Below are 16,967 nucleotides of genomic sequence, written 5' to 3'. Positions count from 1 at the left end.
CTATACAAGTCCATTTGTTTGCCACTATGTAATGCTGACTTCCAAACCTCTGGTAACTTTACAATGCCGACCCCAGTTCTCTCTATGGGGCCTATTCATCATACCTAAAAAAATCAATGGAGGTAATTAGGTTTAGAACTGGAATGGAGTTCTACCTAATTACCGGAGTAATTCATCATTCCTCCTCTCCATCACTATCTATTTCGAAAAGCTGTCATTTTTGCGATGACAGCTGTTCGGGAAATAGATAGTTATCCCTGTCTACTCTACCTTACCGCAGCTGGAATTCGTGCTGAGCATGCGCTGTTACATCTGTAAAACCAGCGCATGCGCAGCACTGCCTACAGCTGCAGTAATTTTGTGTGCCCACCCCAACCCCCCCTCCCTCCAGTCCCCGACTTACCTGCCTGCTGCAGCGCCTCCAGCTCCGGTGTCTGCTGTAACATATGTTCTCCCAGCTGACCACAGTACAGTTTAGAAAAAAAAAAACTTTATTGTGTTCTGCTGGGAGAACACAGTGTCCGAGCAGCCACCAGAGCCAGAGGACGGACCAGACCGCCGAAGGAAGACGCTGGGGGACCTGTCCAGCTGAAAGCAGGTAAGTGTCACCTGCTATTCACCACCTCACAGTGGCGCATAGTAACTCCATCAAATTCTGAAAATACATAATTTTCGGAATTTGAGGAATACCAGAATTTCCATATCCCCATACTAATGTATGGGAGTGTGGAAATGAACGCAGGGGGACTTAACCAGGAGGTATCAGTAATATCTCCTGTGTTAAGTCTCTTCATGAATACTAAAATAACTTTAATTAAGGAAAATGGCCTTAAAATTGGCTTTACAATGCATACTTACAAACACACACACACAGAGAGCATATATATACAGAGCACACCCTAGGTGCCGGGCTGCTGCTACTGGGCGTCCGGGAGAGCTGTGTGCTGCCAGGCCACTACAGGTTCAGCTGTCAGCGCTTCTGGCATCAGGTTGTATGAAAGTCACCTGATGTAGAAGGCTGACAGCTGAACAGGCAGCAGCCGGGCAGCTCCGATCGTGGGTGGCCCACAGCTGGTACAGAAACGGAAACAAGGCTCTGTCTCTGAGAAAAAAATTGGTTAGTCAGGAGGGGTTTCTGGGTACTCAGAACCCCCCCTCCCTGTGTGTAGAAGTGGGGGCAGATTGATTTGATGGAGAGTGCTTCCAAAAACTGGGAAGTGGGGATACATCTTGCAACACTAGTTATGTTTCAATTATATTTTCAGTGAAATATAACTTTCTCTCTCTTATATATCTTACTAGTTTACCAAAAACAATCTGAAGGACAGATTCTGACTCATGACATTAACAGGACTAGGGGGGATCTGTATCAAGCTTTGGAGAAAGTTAAAGTGGAAAGAGATAAAGTACCAACCAATCAACTCCTAATTGCCATTGTACAGGCTGTGCTTGAAAAATGACAGCTAGGAGCTAACTGGTTGGACCCTTTCTTTCTGTACACTTTATCTCTCTCCAAGATATGATACATCTCCCCCTAACTGCCTTGTTGACATTCTCTAAACAATTATATGCTGAATGGGCATTTGATGCAAAGAGTGACAACAAAGGCAGAGGAAGAACGCTTTGCGGGGGAACAACTTTTTTTAATGTTGAAAAAATTGATAATTGATAGTTAGATCCTAGCACCCCATTATAGATCTATAAGTTGGTTTATAAATTTGCCTTTACACATACTTTTTTAAAATCTTCCTGTGCAGGATACCCCAACCTTTGTGTCATTCTCTCAACAATTCCAATACTCTGTTAACCTCTCTTCCGTTCTTACCTCTCCTTGGTCACCCATGTAACCTCTCATAGACGGGCGCAACTAGGTACTGGAAGACCCCATAACAAAAGTTTGTAAGGGCCCCTATGCACCATCCGATGGTGAATAATGTATATAACAAGTGTAACCTTGACAAGGAAGATGGGCTCCCCTCAGCTCTAGGCATACTTGCCTACTCTACTGGAACCTGCGGGAGGCTCCCGATTTTTCGGGTATACCCCACACCCCCAAAAGAGTAGGCACTTCTCCCACACCCCGCCCTCTTCCTAGTGAAGTGGACAGTATGGGGAGCATCTTACTGTGAATCTTACCATTTCAAAGCAGATGCTTTTTCATCCTGATGAAAAAGTGTCTGCTTTGGAACGTTGATCTAAATAAATCTTTGAAACCCTTTATGGACCTGAAATTACGTTTTTCCAGTATAGGCATTTGAACTTTTATCTAGTACCCGGGGTCAACAAGAAATGCAACGTAGTGGTTACCGGTCAATGACGTTTTCAGGCGGACCAACGGACCCAACCCATGTGAACACAACCCACACCATTATGGAACCATCACCAGCCTGCACGGTGCCTTGTTGACAAATGGGATCCATGGCCTCATGGGGTCTGTGCACACAACCAAACTCTACCATCAGCCTGAAACTGGAACCGTGACTCATCGGTCCAAGCCACATGTTGCCAGTCCTTCAGGGTCCAATTAGCGATGTCACAAGGCCAGGTGAGGTGCTGTGTCCGGTGTCATAGTGTTAATGGGGCACTTTGGTGAGTCTTCTGCTTCTATATCCCGTGGAAGCTAAAGAACTCTGCACTGACCTGCTTGATGTGCATCTGGTACCTCTTGCATTGAATGTGGTTGTGATTTGAGCCAGTGTCGCTTGTCTGTTACCACAGACAATTCTGGCCAGACGCCACTGTTCGCGATCATTAAGCATCCGTGGTCGGCCACTGCGCTGTACATTGGTAGGTGGTAATACCTTCCGTGAGGAATTCCCAGTACACTTGTGACACTGTAGATCAAGGAATGTTAAAGCCCGCATAACTTAAGAAATCGAAGGTCCCATCTGTTGGGCACCCACTATCATTCGAACAACGAACAACTGATGCAGGTCTGGACATTTCCAAGACATCACAGTACGGTGACACCAGCAACCATTACCTCTACATACTGCTATCTCATGACTTTTGGCACTTCAGTGTATGTCTAACCCTAACCGCAGTTTAACCCTAACCCAAGATAGGTTGTCGACATTGAATCAGTATCGACATTACGACTGCCAACATTCTGTCCATATTGATATTCTCAATGTCGACATTCTGAACGTGTACCTTTCTATGTGCTCTAGCTATCATAACATGTAAAGCTTGTTAAAAGAGGACACAAATGTGGCTTGTGGGGTTTTGTTAAAAAGTTATAGTGAGCATAAGGTACCCCTTCTATCAAATATGAGAATATTACAGCTCACAGGAGAGTTTGTGACCATATAAAAAGCAGGACTCCTGGTGACCAAATATAGAGCCAGACTGTAACAAGACAAAGCACTCCCCTTCAGAGGAGTCACGTGGAACCATGGCGCCTGGAGAAAGTGCATGTCATAGTGCCCCCCTCCCTGTACTCAAATGTGCCAGTGGGGTATGGCCAGCCTGCGGGGGAATACTGAAATGAAGAGAAAAACAGCAAACAGTGGCAGTATCACGCTGGGAATTGAGGTCTCATTGAGGGAACAGAAAGCTTTGGTGATGCGCCATCTGACATTAAGGGGGGGCTCCTTTGTCACTGCTTTATTTATGTATAGCACCTAGGATCTGACTTGTGCTCCTTTGAATCATTGTTATTAGTCAATAGAGGAGATTGTATTATATATTCTGATAAGTTAATGTAAATTGACAGAATACATGTGCTAGAGTGAAATTTCACAGGGTGCACAGCTTATTACTGCAATTACTTCCCCAAGCAGCTATCACTGGAGTGACAACACCTATAGGAAGCTCCCTTCTTAGCTATGCTCCTACTTTGCAAATTTACATTGCACCTATATTAATGTGAGTACTGTACTACTAATCATTTTCTGTCTACCTCCATTATTATTATTTCAGGTCTCCTAATATTTTTTAAAAGACCTTTCAAATAACACTTTGTGATCATGCCTGGGAACACCTCCATTACTTTAAATAGCAAAGCAGTGACTTTTTTTAAACTGATACCTTATAATTGATGTTTAGGATTTTACCTCAGATGTGTAACTATTAAGTCCATTGAAGTCCATGAATGAATGAGGAGAGAAGGAGGGAGAGGATCAAAGAGGAGAGAGGAAAGAGCCGATCAGAGAGGGGAGGTGACAGAGGCTAATAAGAAAGGAGAGGGGTGGGGCAAAGAGCCGATCAGTGAGGGGTGGTGACAGAAGCAAATAAGAAAGGAAAGGGGAGGGGCAAAGAGCCGATCAGAGAGGGGTGGTGACAGAAGCCAATAAGGAGAGGAGAGAGGCAAAGAGCTGATCAGAGAGGGGTGGTGACAGAAGCCAATAAGAAAGGAGAGGGGTGGAGAAAAGAGCCGAACAGAGAGGGGTGGTGATAGAAGCCAACTGGAAAAGGAGAGGAGAGGGGCAAAGAGTTGATCAGAGAGGGGAGGTGATAGAAGCCAACTGGAAAAGGAGAGGAGAGGGGCAAAGAGTTGATCAGAGAGGGGTGGTGACGGAAGCCAACTGGAAAAGGAGAGGAGAGGGGCAAAGAGTTGATCAGAGAGGGGAGGTGACGGAAGCCAACTGGAAAAGGAGAGGAGAGGGGCAAAGAGTTGATCAGAGAGGGGAGGTGATAGAAGCCAACTGGAAAAGGAGAGGAGAGGGGCAAAGAGTTGATCAGAGAGGGGAGGTGACGGAAGCAATAAGAAAGTAGTGGACAGGAGCAAAGAGTCAATCACAGGGTAGAGAGGGGAGGGAATTAAAGAGAGAGACGCAGGCTGTGACATGCCCCGAAAACAGTTGCGACACACCTGCATTTTTTGCTGCCACTCCCCGTTACCTCCCCCAAACGCTGCCTGACTATCAAAAGTAATGTCGCTGTGAGTGACTACGGTAATGTACACTGACAAATGCGCAGTGCGACTTAGATGCATCCAGTTTACAGATAATCGCTCAACTGTGTAAATTTCGGCATTTACATCTCTGAATCAGGCCCATTAACAAGAACATGGGGACAGATATAAATGTATGTTCTATTCCTTATATTAGTGTCAGGAAAACTGTGCGTGGTGCATATTTTACAGGATATTTTCCATATATTCATGTCTCTAGTATGTTTTGTCTTCTTTACATCCAGATTGCACCAGGCAATATTACCCATAAACAAGCGATGACACTGGGACTATTTGTACAGAGCAGCATTTTATTGTGTTATCCATTTTTAAACAAAACACTAATAGACTCATAATAACTTATAAATAAACTATGAAGTTATTGTAGCTATACTAAATTATAACTTATTTATACATGAATACTAAGCATAATAAATGTATTCATAATTCATTTCTAGAAAAAGAACATTGCGCTCTTTTCAATTAATTGTAACAGAGATGTTCATTAAGTACATTTTATTACGAGTGCCTGTATGTTGTTCTAATGGGCTACAGCATAACAATAATGCTATCTGTTAGGCAGAACTATGGACAGGTCAGCTCACACTGGGCCCAGACCTTGTATTGTGGATGCTATCTGGGGCTGGTCCTCAGTATACTGTACATTCTGTTACACAGTGGTAGGAGTGTTGTAGATGTACGCTGTCTGTATTTTCTTAGTACGACTTAATGGGTTTGATCCAATTAGGTGCGAGTCACTCGAGGGGTAAGTGCGGCTGTATTCCACACTTACAGTACCACCGGACTAGCAGATTTTTGTCCATAGCGACATAGTGTTGTGTACAGTAATGTGCGAGTCTGGGGTGAGATCGGCCCGCGAGGGGGGGGCACATTGCCTCTTTCGCAGCTACCTGGATTGAGCCCAATGCGCCACAGTAAAATAAGAAGTAACCATCAGCTGCAATTTACATGTTATAATACTCCTCTGTAATTACATAAACATCAGTTAAAGGGAGGGGATATCCCATGTTTTGCTCAGTAGCCCTGACCCCAAAAATTGTTCCCTATTGTACCCTATTTTCCCACCAAACATATACAACGGCAGGCAGATCTAGACATTTCTTTTAGGGAGGGGTTGGTTTAATGATTAAGACTGACCCCACCTCCTTTCAAGTCATGGCCCCACCTCTTTCCAATGCTGACTCATCCCCTTTCCTGATTTTTTTTTATTGAAGTTTGCTGGTCACATGGTTATATATTTCTTATTCTTTTTTTCTGAGCTATCAAAATATTTTTAGTCAGTTACTAAGGGGTAAATTTACTAAAGTGAGAAGTGAGTTTTAAAAGAGATGTTGCCCATAGCGCAATGAGTTGGAAATCCCGACAGCGTCAGGCCTAGAGGATGAAATCTCGACAGCCTGAGGTAAATTACCTACCCCTCCCCTCGCCCCCCCCAACCCTCCCTTAGGACTGCCTAACCCTAAACTCCCGGGCTAGTGCCTAACCAAAGGTCCTCCCCCAGGGGTGCCTAAACCTAACCCCCCCTCCCCGCAACCTAGACCTGACCCTCCCGGGGGGTGCCTAACCCTAAACTCCTCCCGGTGGTCCCTAACCCTCCCCCCTAGGGGTGCCTAACCCTAATCTCCCCCACAAACCTAAGGCTAACCCCGCTAGACCCCTAATCCTAACCCTCCCCCCCAGCAACTAACGCTAAGAGCACCCCAGATTTACCTTCGTTCGGGCTGGCGTCCTCGGCGTTCTGGCGTCGGGATTAACATAGGCATCAGTATTTCAATGCCTATGTTAAATCCCTTGCCGGGATTCCACTGTCAGGATTGAGACTGGCGGCCATGCAGCCGCTGGTCTCATAACTACATCCACCCAGAGCAACCAATCAGATTCTACTTAACATTTAACTAGCACCTTCTAGAAGATAATAGCTAGAATCTGATTGGTTGCTATTGGCAACATCTCCTCTAAAACTCACTGCTAAAAACTTTCACTTTAGTAAATTTATCCCTAAATGTTTTCCATCTACATGAACACCAGAAAAAAAATGTAAAATAAAAAAATATGATGCTGAGATCGGAAATACCTACAGTCAGGATCCTGGCGTGAGAATCCCGAACCCGGGATCCCGACAGGGTTAACATAACGACACTTGTTGGTGGGTACGTTAACCCCCCCCCTACCCTAGCCCTCCCTCCCTGGTGCCTGAACCTAACCTCCCCCTTAGTGCCTAACCTTAACCCTCCCCCTAGTGCCTAACCCTAACCCCTAAACCTAACCCTCCCCCCAACCCTGTTACTTACCTTCGGGATGCCAACAGTTGGGATGCCGGCGCCAGGATTCTGACTGGCATTGGTATTCTGGCGCCAGTATTGTAAACGTCGGCATCCCGACCGCCGGCATGCCGAACGAATACCGAGATCTTCCTGGTGACCTCATGACAAAAACTGGACTGTATATAACTGTGTATGGTGCTACCTGCTGCTCTCTATGAGGTACAGCATGGCTATTGTGTTCTACGTATCTAGAAATCTGTGGTTCTAGTGTAATTTCTCATTGATGGTGAGGTAGAAGCGATCGCTCGCTCTGAATGAGGGCGGACGCTTCTTTTTTTTAGTGCGGCCTCCTGGTCGCTAGCTAAGCTGTGGGTTACCACCCACAGCTTAGTGACTGACCAGGTTGATGGTCGCGATGGTCAAGACCATCGTGACCGTCGGGGCTTGTGGGTCTCGGCAACCGCAAGCCCCAGGGAGCTTCCTGCTCTGATCGAGCAGGAAGCTCCCCACTGACATCACTGCTGATGTCAGTGAGGCTGCCCACAAGCGGCAGGCGTTCACTTGGAAACGCCTCCGTTTGTGCAGCCACCCCCCCTGCCCCACCTACAAAACGGGCCGAGTTGTCGATCATCATCGACAGCCGGCCCTTTCGTAGTGATCTCCGGAGTGAGAGTTTCTCTCTCGCTCCGGGGCTTGCGCACACGCAGTGCGGCCTCTGCGCGTGCGCAGGGCCTTAACATCGACCCGGTTGCGAGCGCTCAGCGCTTGCGACCGAGTCTGAATGAGGGCCTGTGTCTTTCAGCATCCAGCATATATTGGCCACAGGATATTGTTATGCAGTTTAGGTTATGCGTTTCTGACACTGTTACTACTAGCAGAAAGCACCAGTCTGCCACTAGTCCTTAGAGTATGAATATGATGTGTGGCAGTAGTGATTGAATAGGCAAAATAGTCTACTGCGCATGTGCACATCTCCAGAAAATTGCCACCGGTGACATTTTCCTGTTGTATTCTCTACTGAACATGTGCATATATCTGAGAAAATACCCCATTTTCTCAGTGATTTCTGAAGTGGTGGCGGAAAGGTAAGTACAGTCAGTGGTGCAGGGTGAGAGGTGTGGTCCTCCATTGACTCAGGGGCCTGTGTGCACTGCACACCCTACACTTATTACAGGTATACTCCTGAGCTGACTGCACCATGAGCTTGCATCACAGCAGCGTCTTGTCCAGGTTATTTATTACCCTCTTCTCCAATAGAGCTGCAGCTCCGGGGATACAGCAAACAGCCGACCCTGCCAGGAGCCCACTCCAGGGACTAACTGAGAAACGATGTATGAGACAATAGAATGCAAGTTATAGAAGTCATTTATGAGATGTGTGGGTGAGAGGATGAGGGGAACGATGATTGTGGAGATGTTGGCCATAACATCCAATCAGCTTCTAGCCATGGGCGTAGCTATAGTGGGTACAGGGGGTGTCATTGCTATGGGGCCCTAAGGCTTAGGGGGCCCTAGACTCAGTTATATACTGGAGAAGCATACCAATTACCCTGCTAAGAAATTTGGTCCAATCTGTTGTCCATCCTGAATGGGGTGATATTCCATTTTCAGTGAGAGGTGTGTATTGGATGTTATAATAGTAAGGGGGCATTGTAATGTGGCATATCCTGAACTGGGCACAGTAATGTGCAATAATCTGAATTGAAGTTTAGTGTAATGTGGTACAATCTGATCTGCTTATTGTAATGTGGTATAATATGAATTGGAGGGCACTATAATGTTACATAATATGAAATGGGGCACTGTTATGTGGCACAATATGAAGTGGAGGCACTAATAGTGTGGTGTAATATGATCTGTGGGTACTGTAATGTGGCATAAATTTGTAATGGAGGGCACTGTAATGTGGCACAATATGAACTGGTGCCACTATAGTGTGGCCTAATATGAACAAGGGGAACTGTAATATGGCATGATATGAACTAGCGACACTGTATGTCATAATGTGAATTGGGGTACTGTGTGGCATAATGTGTATTGGCAACCTTACAATGTGATATAATGTGAACTAGGGCACTACTTTGGATTATAATATAAACTAGAACACTACTATGGTTTATAATATAAACTAGGGCAGTACTATGGTTTATAATATAAACTAGGGCACTGCTATGGTTAATATAAACTAGGGCACTACTATGGTTAATATAAACTAGCGCACTACTATGGTTAATATAAACTAGGGCACCACTATGCTTCATAATATAAACTAGGGGACTACTTGGCACAAAAAATTAACTAGGGCACTATTATGGGGCATAAAATTAACAACCGCTGCGGAGAGGTGTCTATCTAGAAGCATTGGGACAGAGGTCCCTTCAAAATGTCGCCATGGGGCCCACAAAGTTCTGGCTAAGCTCCTGCTTCTAGCTATCATTTATCTAGCACAGTGTATAAAATGATCGGTAGTCGCTGATTGGTTGCTAATTTTTCTTATCTGAAGCATTGAGGTAAAACGTACAATCTAAAATTGGGTACACACTATGCTATCCGTCGTATGATATATTGTCCTGTCGCTGATCGGAATGATATATGGTGCGGATCGTGCAGTGTGTATGCACGATTTGTCGTTCGCAATGGCCTTTCATCACATCGTTCCATCTGCTATTCTGCACAACAGATGGGATGATGCAATGAACGACACCATGCTGCTGCATGCATCATGTAATATATCTCGCGACATTGTACAACGGCTCGTGTACACGCACAATGTATCGTTACATTGTGTTGTTCCTCGCTGGGTACACACACATTGTATAGTGTGTACCCAAATTTACTCTGACTCTCCTGTAGCTTTGGGTAAATGTAAAGTATGCCAATATTTCTTTCCTCTTAATCCCCGACTTTAAAAATAATTTGCAATCAGTGAATAAATGGCTACAAGGTATGTGCAAAACATATAAGGTTCACAAAAATGAAAAAACATGCTCAGTTATTCCTCTTTAGATCTGTAATGCTCTTCATGGTTAGACCCCTGTGTGTACCATCCTGCCATCTAGATCACAGGTTCTCAAACTCGGTCCTCAGGACCCCAAACAGTGCATGTTTTCAGGTCTCCTCACAGAATCACAAGTGAAATAACTAGCTCCACCTGTGGATCTTTTAATATGTGTCAGTGAGTAATGACTACAACTGTGCACCTGCTGGGTGACCTGGTAAATGAGACCTGTGTGGGGTCCTGAGGACCGAGTTTGAGAACCACTGGTCTAGAGCAGTGGTTCTCAAACTCGGTCCTCAGGACCCCACACAGTTCACGTTTTTCAGTGTGGAGACATGGAAAACATGCACTGTTAAGGGGTCTTGAGAACCAAGTTTGAGAACCTGTGATCTAGAGGAAAGAAAAGTAATCACGCAGACTCTTTGTTTTGATCATTTGAAAATTATGCCAGTGAGAATAAACCAATACGATCATTAACAGGCAAGTATAAAGTTATTTTAGGTGCATTATTTCAACCACATACTTCTAAATATATACTAATATCCAATTATGAGTATATTTGCAAGTATAGAGGTATCCCTGTTTAGGTAACCTAACTCCCATTTAAATTATACAATAATTAGGAGTGGGAAATAAATTGCTTTTCCACTTATATGTAGAAAACAGTATAATATCTATTTTTGGACTGAATCATACCACCAAATGACTAATAAGCATATGAGTTATTATAAATGTTACATAAATGTTACAATTCCAAAAATCTAGATGTAATTATAATTATAATTTTTTAAATAGTATTGCTTCAATACTTATTATTATGTTAAAAAATAAAATAGGGAAAGAAGCATAGTAAAAATATATATTATTATGAATACATGGCTAATTTATATAAAATATTATTTTCAAATATTGTCATTTGCACATGTAACAAATCAAATAAATAACAAAAAATATTATGTTGTTTTTTTTACCATACAAAAACAAACGACATTAAAATATAGGAACAGTACTTATTAACAATGACTTCATGTAAAGATAAAATAACATTTTTAAAATTGGTTATTTTTTTTCTGCAATTATGCACCAGTTGCCGTGGTCAAAACAAGAATTTATAATGTGAAGTTCTGGAACATCGGTTTCCAAAAGACTGCGGAGCTCTCCGTCACGGAACACGTGATAATATCGCATGTATGCCTTCGAGTCAAGAGCATCTGCCTCTTGATCACTGGTGGCTACAGTCTCATCCAAGACTGAGTCACTCGATTCTGTGGTTGAAGTTCTCTTTAAGACTTTGCTTTCGGTACACTTATCACCTTCATAGCTACAAATACAATTACAGTACTTGGTTTCTGGCTGAAAGGAGGTTTGTTTTGTTTCACTTTGAATCAGACCACAGTGCTTTCCATTTCCTGAGGAGTCTAAAGCTAGGAACCATTGTTGCTTTTTGTGCGTTTCGTTTTTAATAAACACTTCATCGTTGTCAAAACTGTGCTCTTTTAGAAGGAACCTCTGATGTCCAAGGTCGAGGCTACAGTGCCGAGAAGGCTGGACAGATACAGTGCTATTCTTCCAGCCACTGACAGGGCTGAGAGACTTTATCTTGTCAATCTGCCGACTTAAGGTGGACTCATCCAGAGATTTAGAGAAGAACCATGAACGAATGGACCGTCCTATGGCGCTGTAGAGTCTTGTTTCTTCATTAGGAAACTTCATGCAGCAGTTGCCAGTGTTGTGTGATTGCTTAGAATCAATAGCCTGCCTCAAGTTATGTAAGTTGATGCTCTCGTTTATGGACCTTGGGGTTATATCGTGTGACTTAGTATTAGGGTTGACTCTAAATTCCCACTGGCTGATTTCCGAGGCGCGTCGAGGCAGCAGGGCTTTGTTCCATGGCACAAATACATCCTGCTTTTCAAACCTGCGGCTCTTTTGTTCCATGGCCCAAACATACAGCATTATTTGACCACCTGGAAGCAAGACTCTTGCCATTTCTTTTATTGCACGAATTCTTCTTTGCTTAGTGGAAAAATGATGAATCACTAGAAAACAGAACAAGCACCGTTTAGGTTGTTTTGACAATTTTCTGGTTAAAACTCTCTATACAACGAGAATAGGAATTTACTCTAATGAATAATTTTTGCATTGCTGAAGTACAGAGGTACACTCGAATTAAGGATTAGGCACCAACTTGATATCTGGGTAAATATAAAATGGTATTATTATTCCAATCTACCCATACTTTGAAGGGGTTCTTCACTTTAAAATGCATAATTTTAATTTCACCCCATTTATCAATGTCCTGGCTGTATGTCAGTGCGGAGCCCCTGCTGGGCTTCTCCAATAAGCCTGGGTAATTAGTATCTGCTCCCTCCTCCCTCTCGGCACCCCTGCATGTACTGTATTTATATTACTAGTACTGTACTAGTGTCACATGTACTGTATTTGTATTACTATTACTGTACTAGTGTCACATGTACTGTATTTGTGTTACATGTGCTGTATTGTATTACTAGTACTGTACTAGTGTCACATGTACTGTATTTGTGTTACATGTGCTGTATTGTATTACTAGTACTGTACTAGTGTCACATGTACTGTATTTGTATTACTAGTACTGTACTAGTATCATATGTACTGTATTTGTGTTACATGTGCTGTATTTGTATTACTAGTACTGTACTAGTGTCACATGTACTGTATTTGTGTTACATGTGCTGTATTTGTATTACTAGTACTGTACTAGTGTCACATGTACTGTATTTGTGTTACATACTCTATTTGTATTACTTTTACTGTACTAGTGTCACATGTACTGTATTTGTGTTACATGTACTGTATTGTATTACTAGTACTGTACTAGTGTCACACGTACTGTATTTGTGTTACTATTACTGTACTAGTGTCACATGTACTGTATTTGTGTTACATGTGCTGTACTTGTATTACTAGTACTGTACTAGTGTCACATGTACTGTATTTGTGTTACATACTCTATTTGTATTACTAGTACTGCACTAGAGTCACATGTACTGTACTATATTTGTATTACTATTACTGTGCTAGTGTCACATGTACTGTATTTGTGTTACATGTACTGTATTGTATTACTAGTACTGTACTAGTGTCACATGTACTGTATTTGTTTTACATGTGCTGTATTTGTATTACTAGTACTGTACTAGTGTCACATGTACTGTATTTGTATTACTATTACTGTACTAGTGTCACATGTACTGTATTTGTGTTACATGTGTTGTATTTATATTACTAGTACTGTACTAGTATCATATGTACTGTATTTGTGTTACATGTACTGTATTTGTATTACTATTACTGTACTAGTGTCACATGTACTGTATTTGTGTTACATGTACTGTATTTGTATTACTATTACTGTACTAGTGTCACACGTACTGTATTTGTGTTACAGGTGCTGTATTTGTATTACTAGTACTGTACTAGTGTCACATGTACTGTATTTGTGTTACATACTCTATTTGTATTACTAGTACTGCACTACAGTCACATGTTATGCAAATTGGAGTGTAGCCGCCTCTAACAATTGTTTGGAGACTATGCATGCACTGCAGCAAACATACGCATATGGCCGAGCTATTCTGATATGGATGAATCTCACGAAAAGGGGGTAGATCTTGTTGAATCCGCACAGGAAAAAAGAAATAAATTAACTATTATACCCAGCCTATTATAAATGTATTAATTGGCTAATCACAGACTTTATACTTAATTACCTTGTGGCTGGTGGTGCACCACGGGAAAAAGATCAATATACAGCTATATTGTGTGTGGAATCATAAGGTGATTCCAAGGCAAAGAATTTACCCTTTTTAGGTGCACTCATTATTTGACAAAAACTTGTCTAAAACGTAACTTTTAATAAATACTTGCAAAAATATAAATATAATACTTAATGGACTCACTAATACAAACATAGAACATATATATTGTACAAAACACCAACAAGTTCCCGCAGCCCACTTACATTTATTGCTGCGGTAATCGTCATATTAGAGAAAATTTTGCTATATTTGTCCTCTATATTCAAATAAAAAGGACTCTGTTATGTGTATATACCTGTCACTTAGCAGAATACCTAGTTTCATATATGTATATATGTCTCATTATTCAAGGCATATATAATTTGCTTATTTATTCAAGGTATATATGAGCAAAAAAGTGAAATATTATATATCCAATACCACAATATTGAGCTCGTGATCATCCTATAATTAGGACAGAAATATTAAACATTATACATTCTCTATCTCAATATCACATATGTAATTAGGGATAGGTTATTTTGCAGCATTATAACACAACTCGATTCATTCACCCATGTAGTTCAAGTCTAGACCTAATTACGTAATCAAAATCATGGTACATCCTCCACCAATTCTATTAGAAAATTCCATACACAAAAAAACTTACCGTATATACTCGAGTATAAGTCGACCCGAATATAAGCCGAGTTGCCTAATTTTACCACAAAAAACTGGGAAAACTTATTGACTCGAGTATAAGCCTAGGGTGGGAAATGCAGCAGCTACTGGTAGTAATCCCTCCCCTGGTAATCCCCCAGTAGTAAGATTCCCCCTCTGGTAGTGCCCCCAGTAGTAATACCCCCCCCAGGTAGTGCCCCCAGTAGTAATAACCCCCCTAGTAGTGCCCCCAGTAGCAATATCCCCCCCTGGTAGTGCCCCCAGTATTAATCCCCCCCTGGTACTGCCCCAGTAGTAACCCCCCCCTGGTAGTGCCCCCAGTAGTAATATTCCCCCTCTGGTAGTGCCCCCAGTAGTAATACCCCCCCTGGTAGTGCCCCCAGTAGCAATATCCCCCCCTGGTAGAGCCCCCAGTATTAATCCCTCCCTGATAGTGCCCCCAGTAGTTATCCCCCCCTGGTACTACCCCCAGTAGTAGCCCCCCCAAAAGAGAGAGATGTAATAAAAAAAAATAAAAAAACTTACCTGAAACCCCGCTCCTGGTCCCGACGCTGCTACTGGCTCCTCCGGCCGCTTTGCATTATGGGAGAGACGTCGTCATGACGACGTCTCCCCATTACCCACTGCGGGAGCCGGAAGATGGCTCCCGCAGTGGGAGCAGCAGCAGCCTATGAGAGTCTGACAGACTCTCATCGGCTGCTGATTACAACAAACACACAGCTGCCGGCACCGGCGGCTGTGTGTTTGGCACTGTGTAGTTCTGACCGAACTCTGTCCGGTCAGCGCTACACACGCTGTGCAGCGCTACACACGCTGTGCAGCGCTACACACGCTGTGTAGTTCTGACCGAACTCTGTCCGGTCAGCGCTACACACGCTGCACAGCGCTACATACGCTGTGCAGCTTTATCACAGAGACACAGTCTGCACCGCGCCCCGCATGGTACGCTACTCAGCTGCGTACCATGCGGGCATGACTCGAATATAAGCCGAGGGGGGGCTTTTTCAGCACAAAAAATGTGCTGAAAAACTCGGCTTATACTCGATTATATACGGTATATATACAAAAAAATCACCAATCACATAGAAGCACCTTCTTTCTTGAAGTGCCTCTATTGAAGGCTATTACCGTATGTATCTTGTATAGTACACACATTTCACAAATTTGCAGATATATACATTGTATCAAAGAGGAGGTTCATCTACCAGAAGTGAAACAATTATTGGTAGAATTTAAACACATAAATACCCTCTGTTGTTTATATTATGCAAACGTGCGTATAATTAAACATAATGGGCTAAAAAAAAAAAGAAAGTATCAATGTGTAACAGATTACTCTGCCCTATTGGAGGAAGACCTCTTACCCTTTATCTGTTTACCATTTGGTATTGGACAGAAAATGTGCGAGCCGTCCGACTGCCAGAGCTATGATGTGAACAAGCTTCATAGTGAAACGCGCGTCATCAGAACGAGCCGTTTTCCTGACCTCCGCATGGTGCAATATTGACCGGCAATCGGACGGCTCGCAGATTAGAACGAGCCGCTTCCCCAGACTCCACATGGTGCACAATTGACTGGCAGTCGGACGGCTCGCAGGCTGTTACAAGGGATATTGTTCCCGCACACTCCCCATGCTGTAACCTCTTTGATAAGGTACCTCAGTCGGCGCTCTCATCCCGCTTTCACCGGCATATCCGCCCTGCACTGTGTCTTCACAACAGGGGGTTGCCGGAGTCTGCAGGGAAAGTAGAAACCGGCTTTGTGTTATAATGCAGCAAAAGAACCTATCCCTAATTACATATGTGATATTGAGATAGAGAATGTATAATGTTTAATATTTCTGTCCTAATTATAGGATGATCACAAGCTCAATATTTGGGGTATTGGATATATAATATTTCACTTTTTTTCTCATATATACCTTGAATAAATAAGCAAATTATATATGCCTTGAATAATGAGACATATATACATATATGAAACTAGGTATTCTGCTAAGTGACAGGTATATACACATAACAGAGTCCTTTTTATTTGAATATAGAGGACAAATATAGCTAAATTGTCTCTAATATGACGATTACCGCAGCAATAAATTTAAGTGGGCTGCGGGAACTTGTTTGTGTTTTGTACAATATATATGTTCTATGTTTGTATTAGTGAGTCCATTAAGTATTATATTTATATTTTTGCAAGTATTTATTAAAAGTTATGTTTTAGACAAGTTTTTGTCAAATAATGAGTGCACCTAAAAGGGGTAAATTCTTTGCCTTGGAATCACCTTATGATTCCACACACAATATGGATGAATCTCAGTCACTTCTCTCCATC

At 42.6% G+C, this 16,967-nt stretch overlaps 1 protein-coding gene across 1 annotated transcript in view; it reads right to left on the bottom strand.

Annotated features, from left to right (window-relative positions):
* Window positions 1-11,186: 11,186 nt before the first annotated feature.
* Window positions 11,187-16,967, bottom strand: part of TRMT9B (tRNA methyltransferase 9B (putative)) — a 46,204-nt gene continuing 40,423 nt past the window's right edge. Inside the window, exon 4 of the mRNA XM_088478798.1 lies at window positions 11,187-12,215. Within this exon, the coding sequence (XP_088334924.1) occupies window positions 11,236-12,215 (980 nt within the window). The 3' untranslated portion in view covers window positions 11,187-11,235. The remainder of the gene's footprint in view (window positions 12,216-16,967) is intronic.

The sequence above is a fragment of the Taudactylus pleione genome, unplaced genomic scaffold, assembly GCF_031769625.1.
Source record: "Taudactylus pleione unplaced genomic scaffold, aTauple2 ptg000218l, whole genome shotgun sequence".
NCBI classification, from domain to species: Eukaryota; Metazoa; Chordata; class Amphibia; order Anura; family Myobatrachidae; genus Taudactylus; species Taudactylus pleione.
This window is presented reverse-complemented; position numbering and strand designations above follow the sequence as displayed.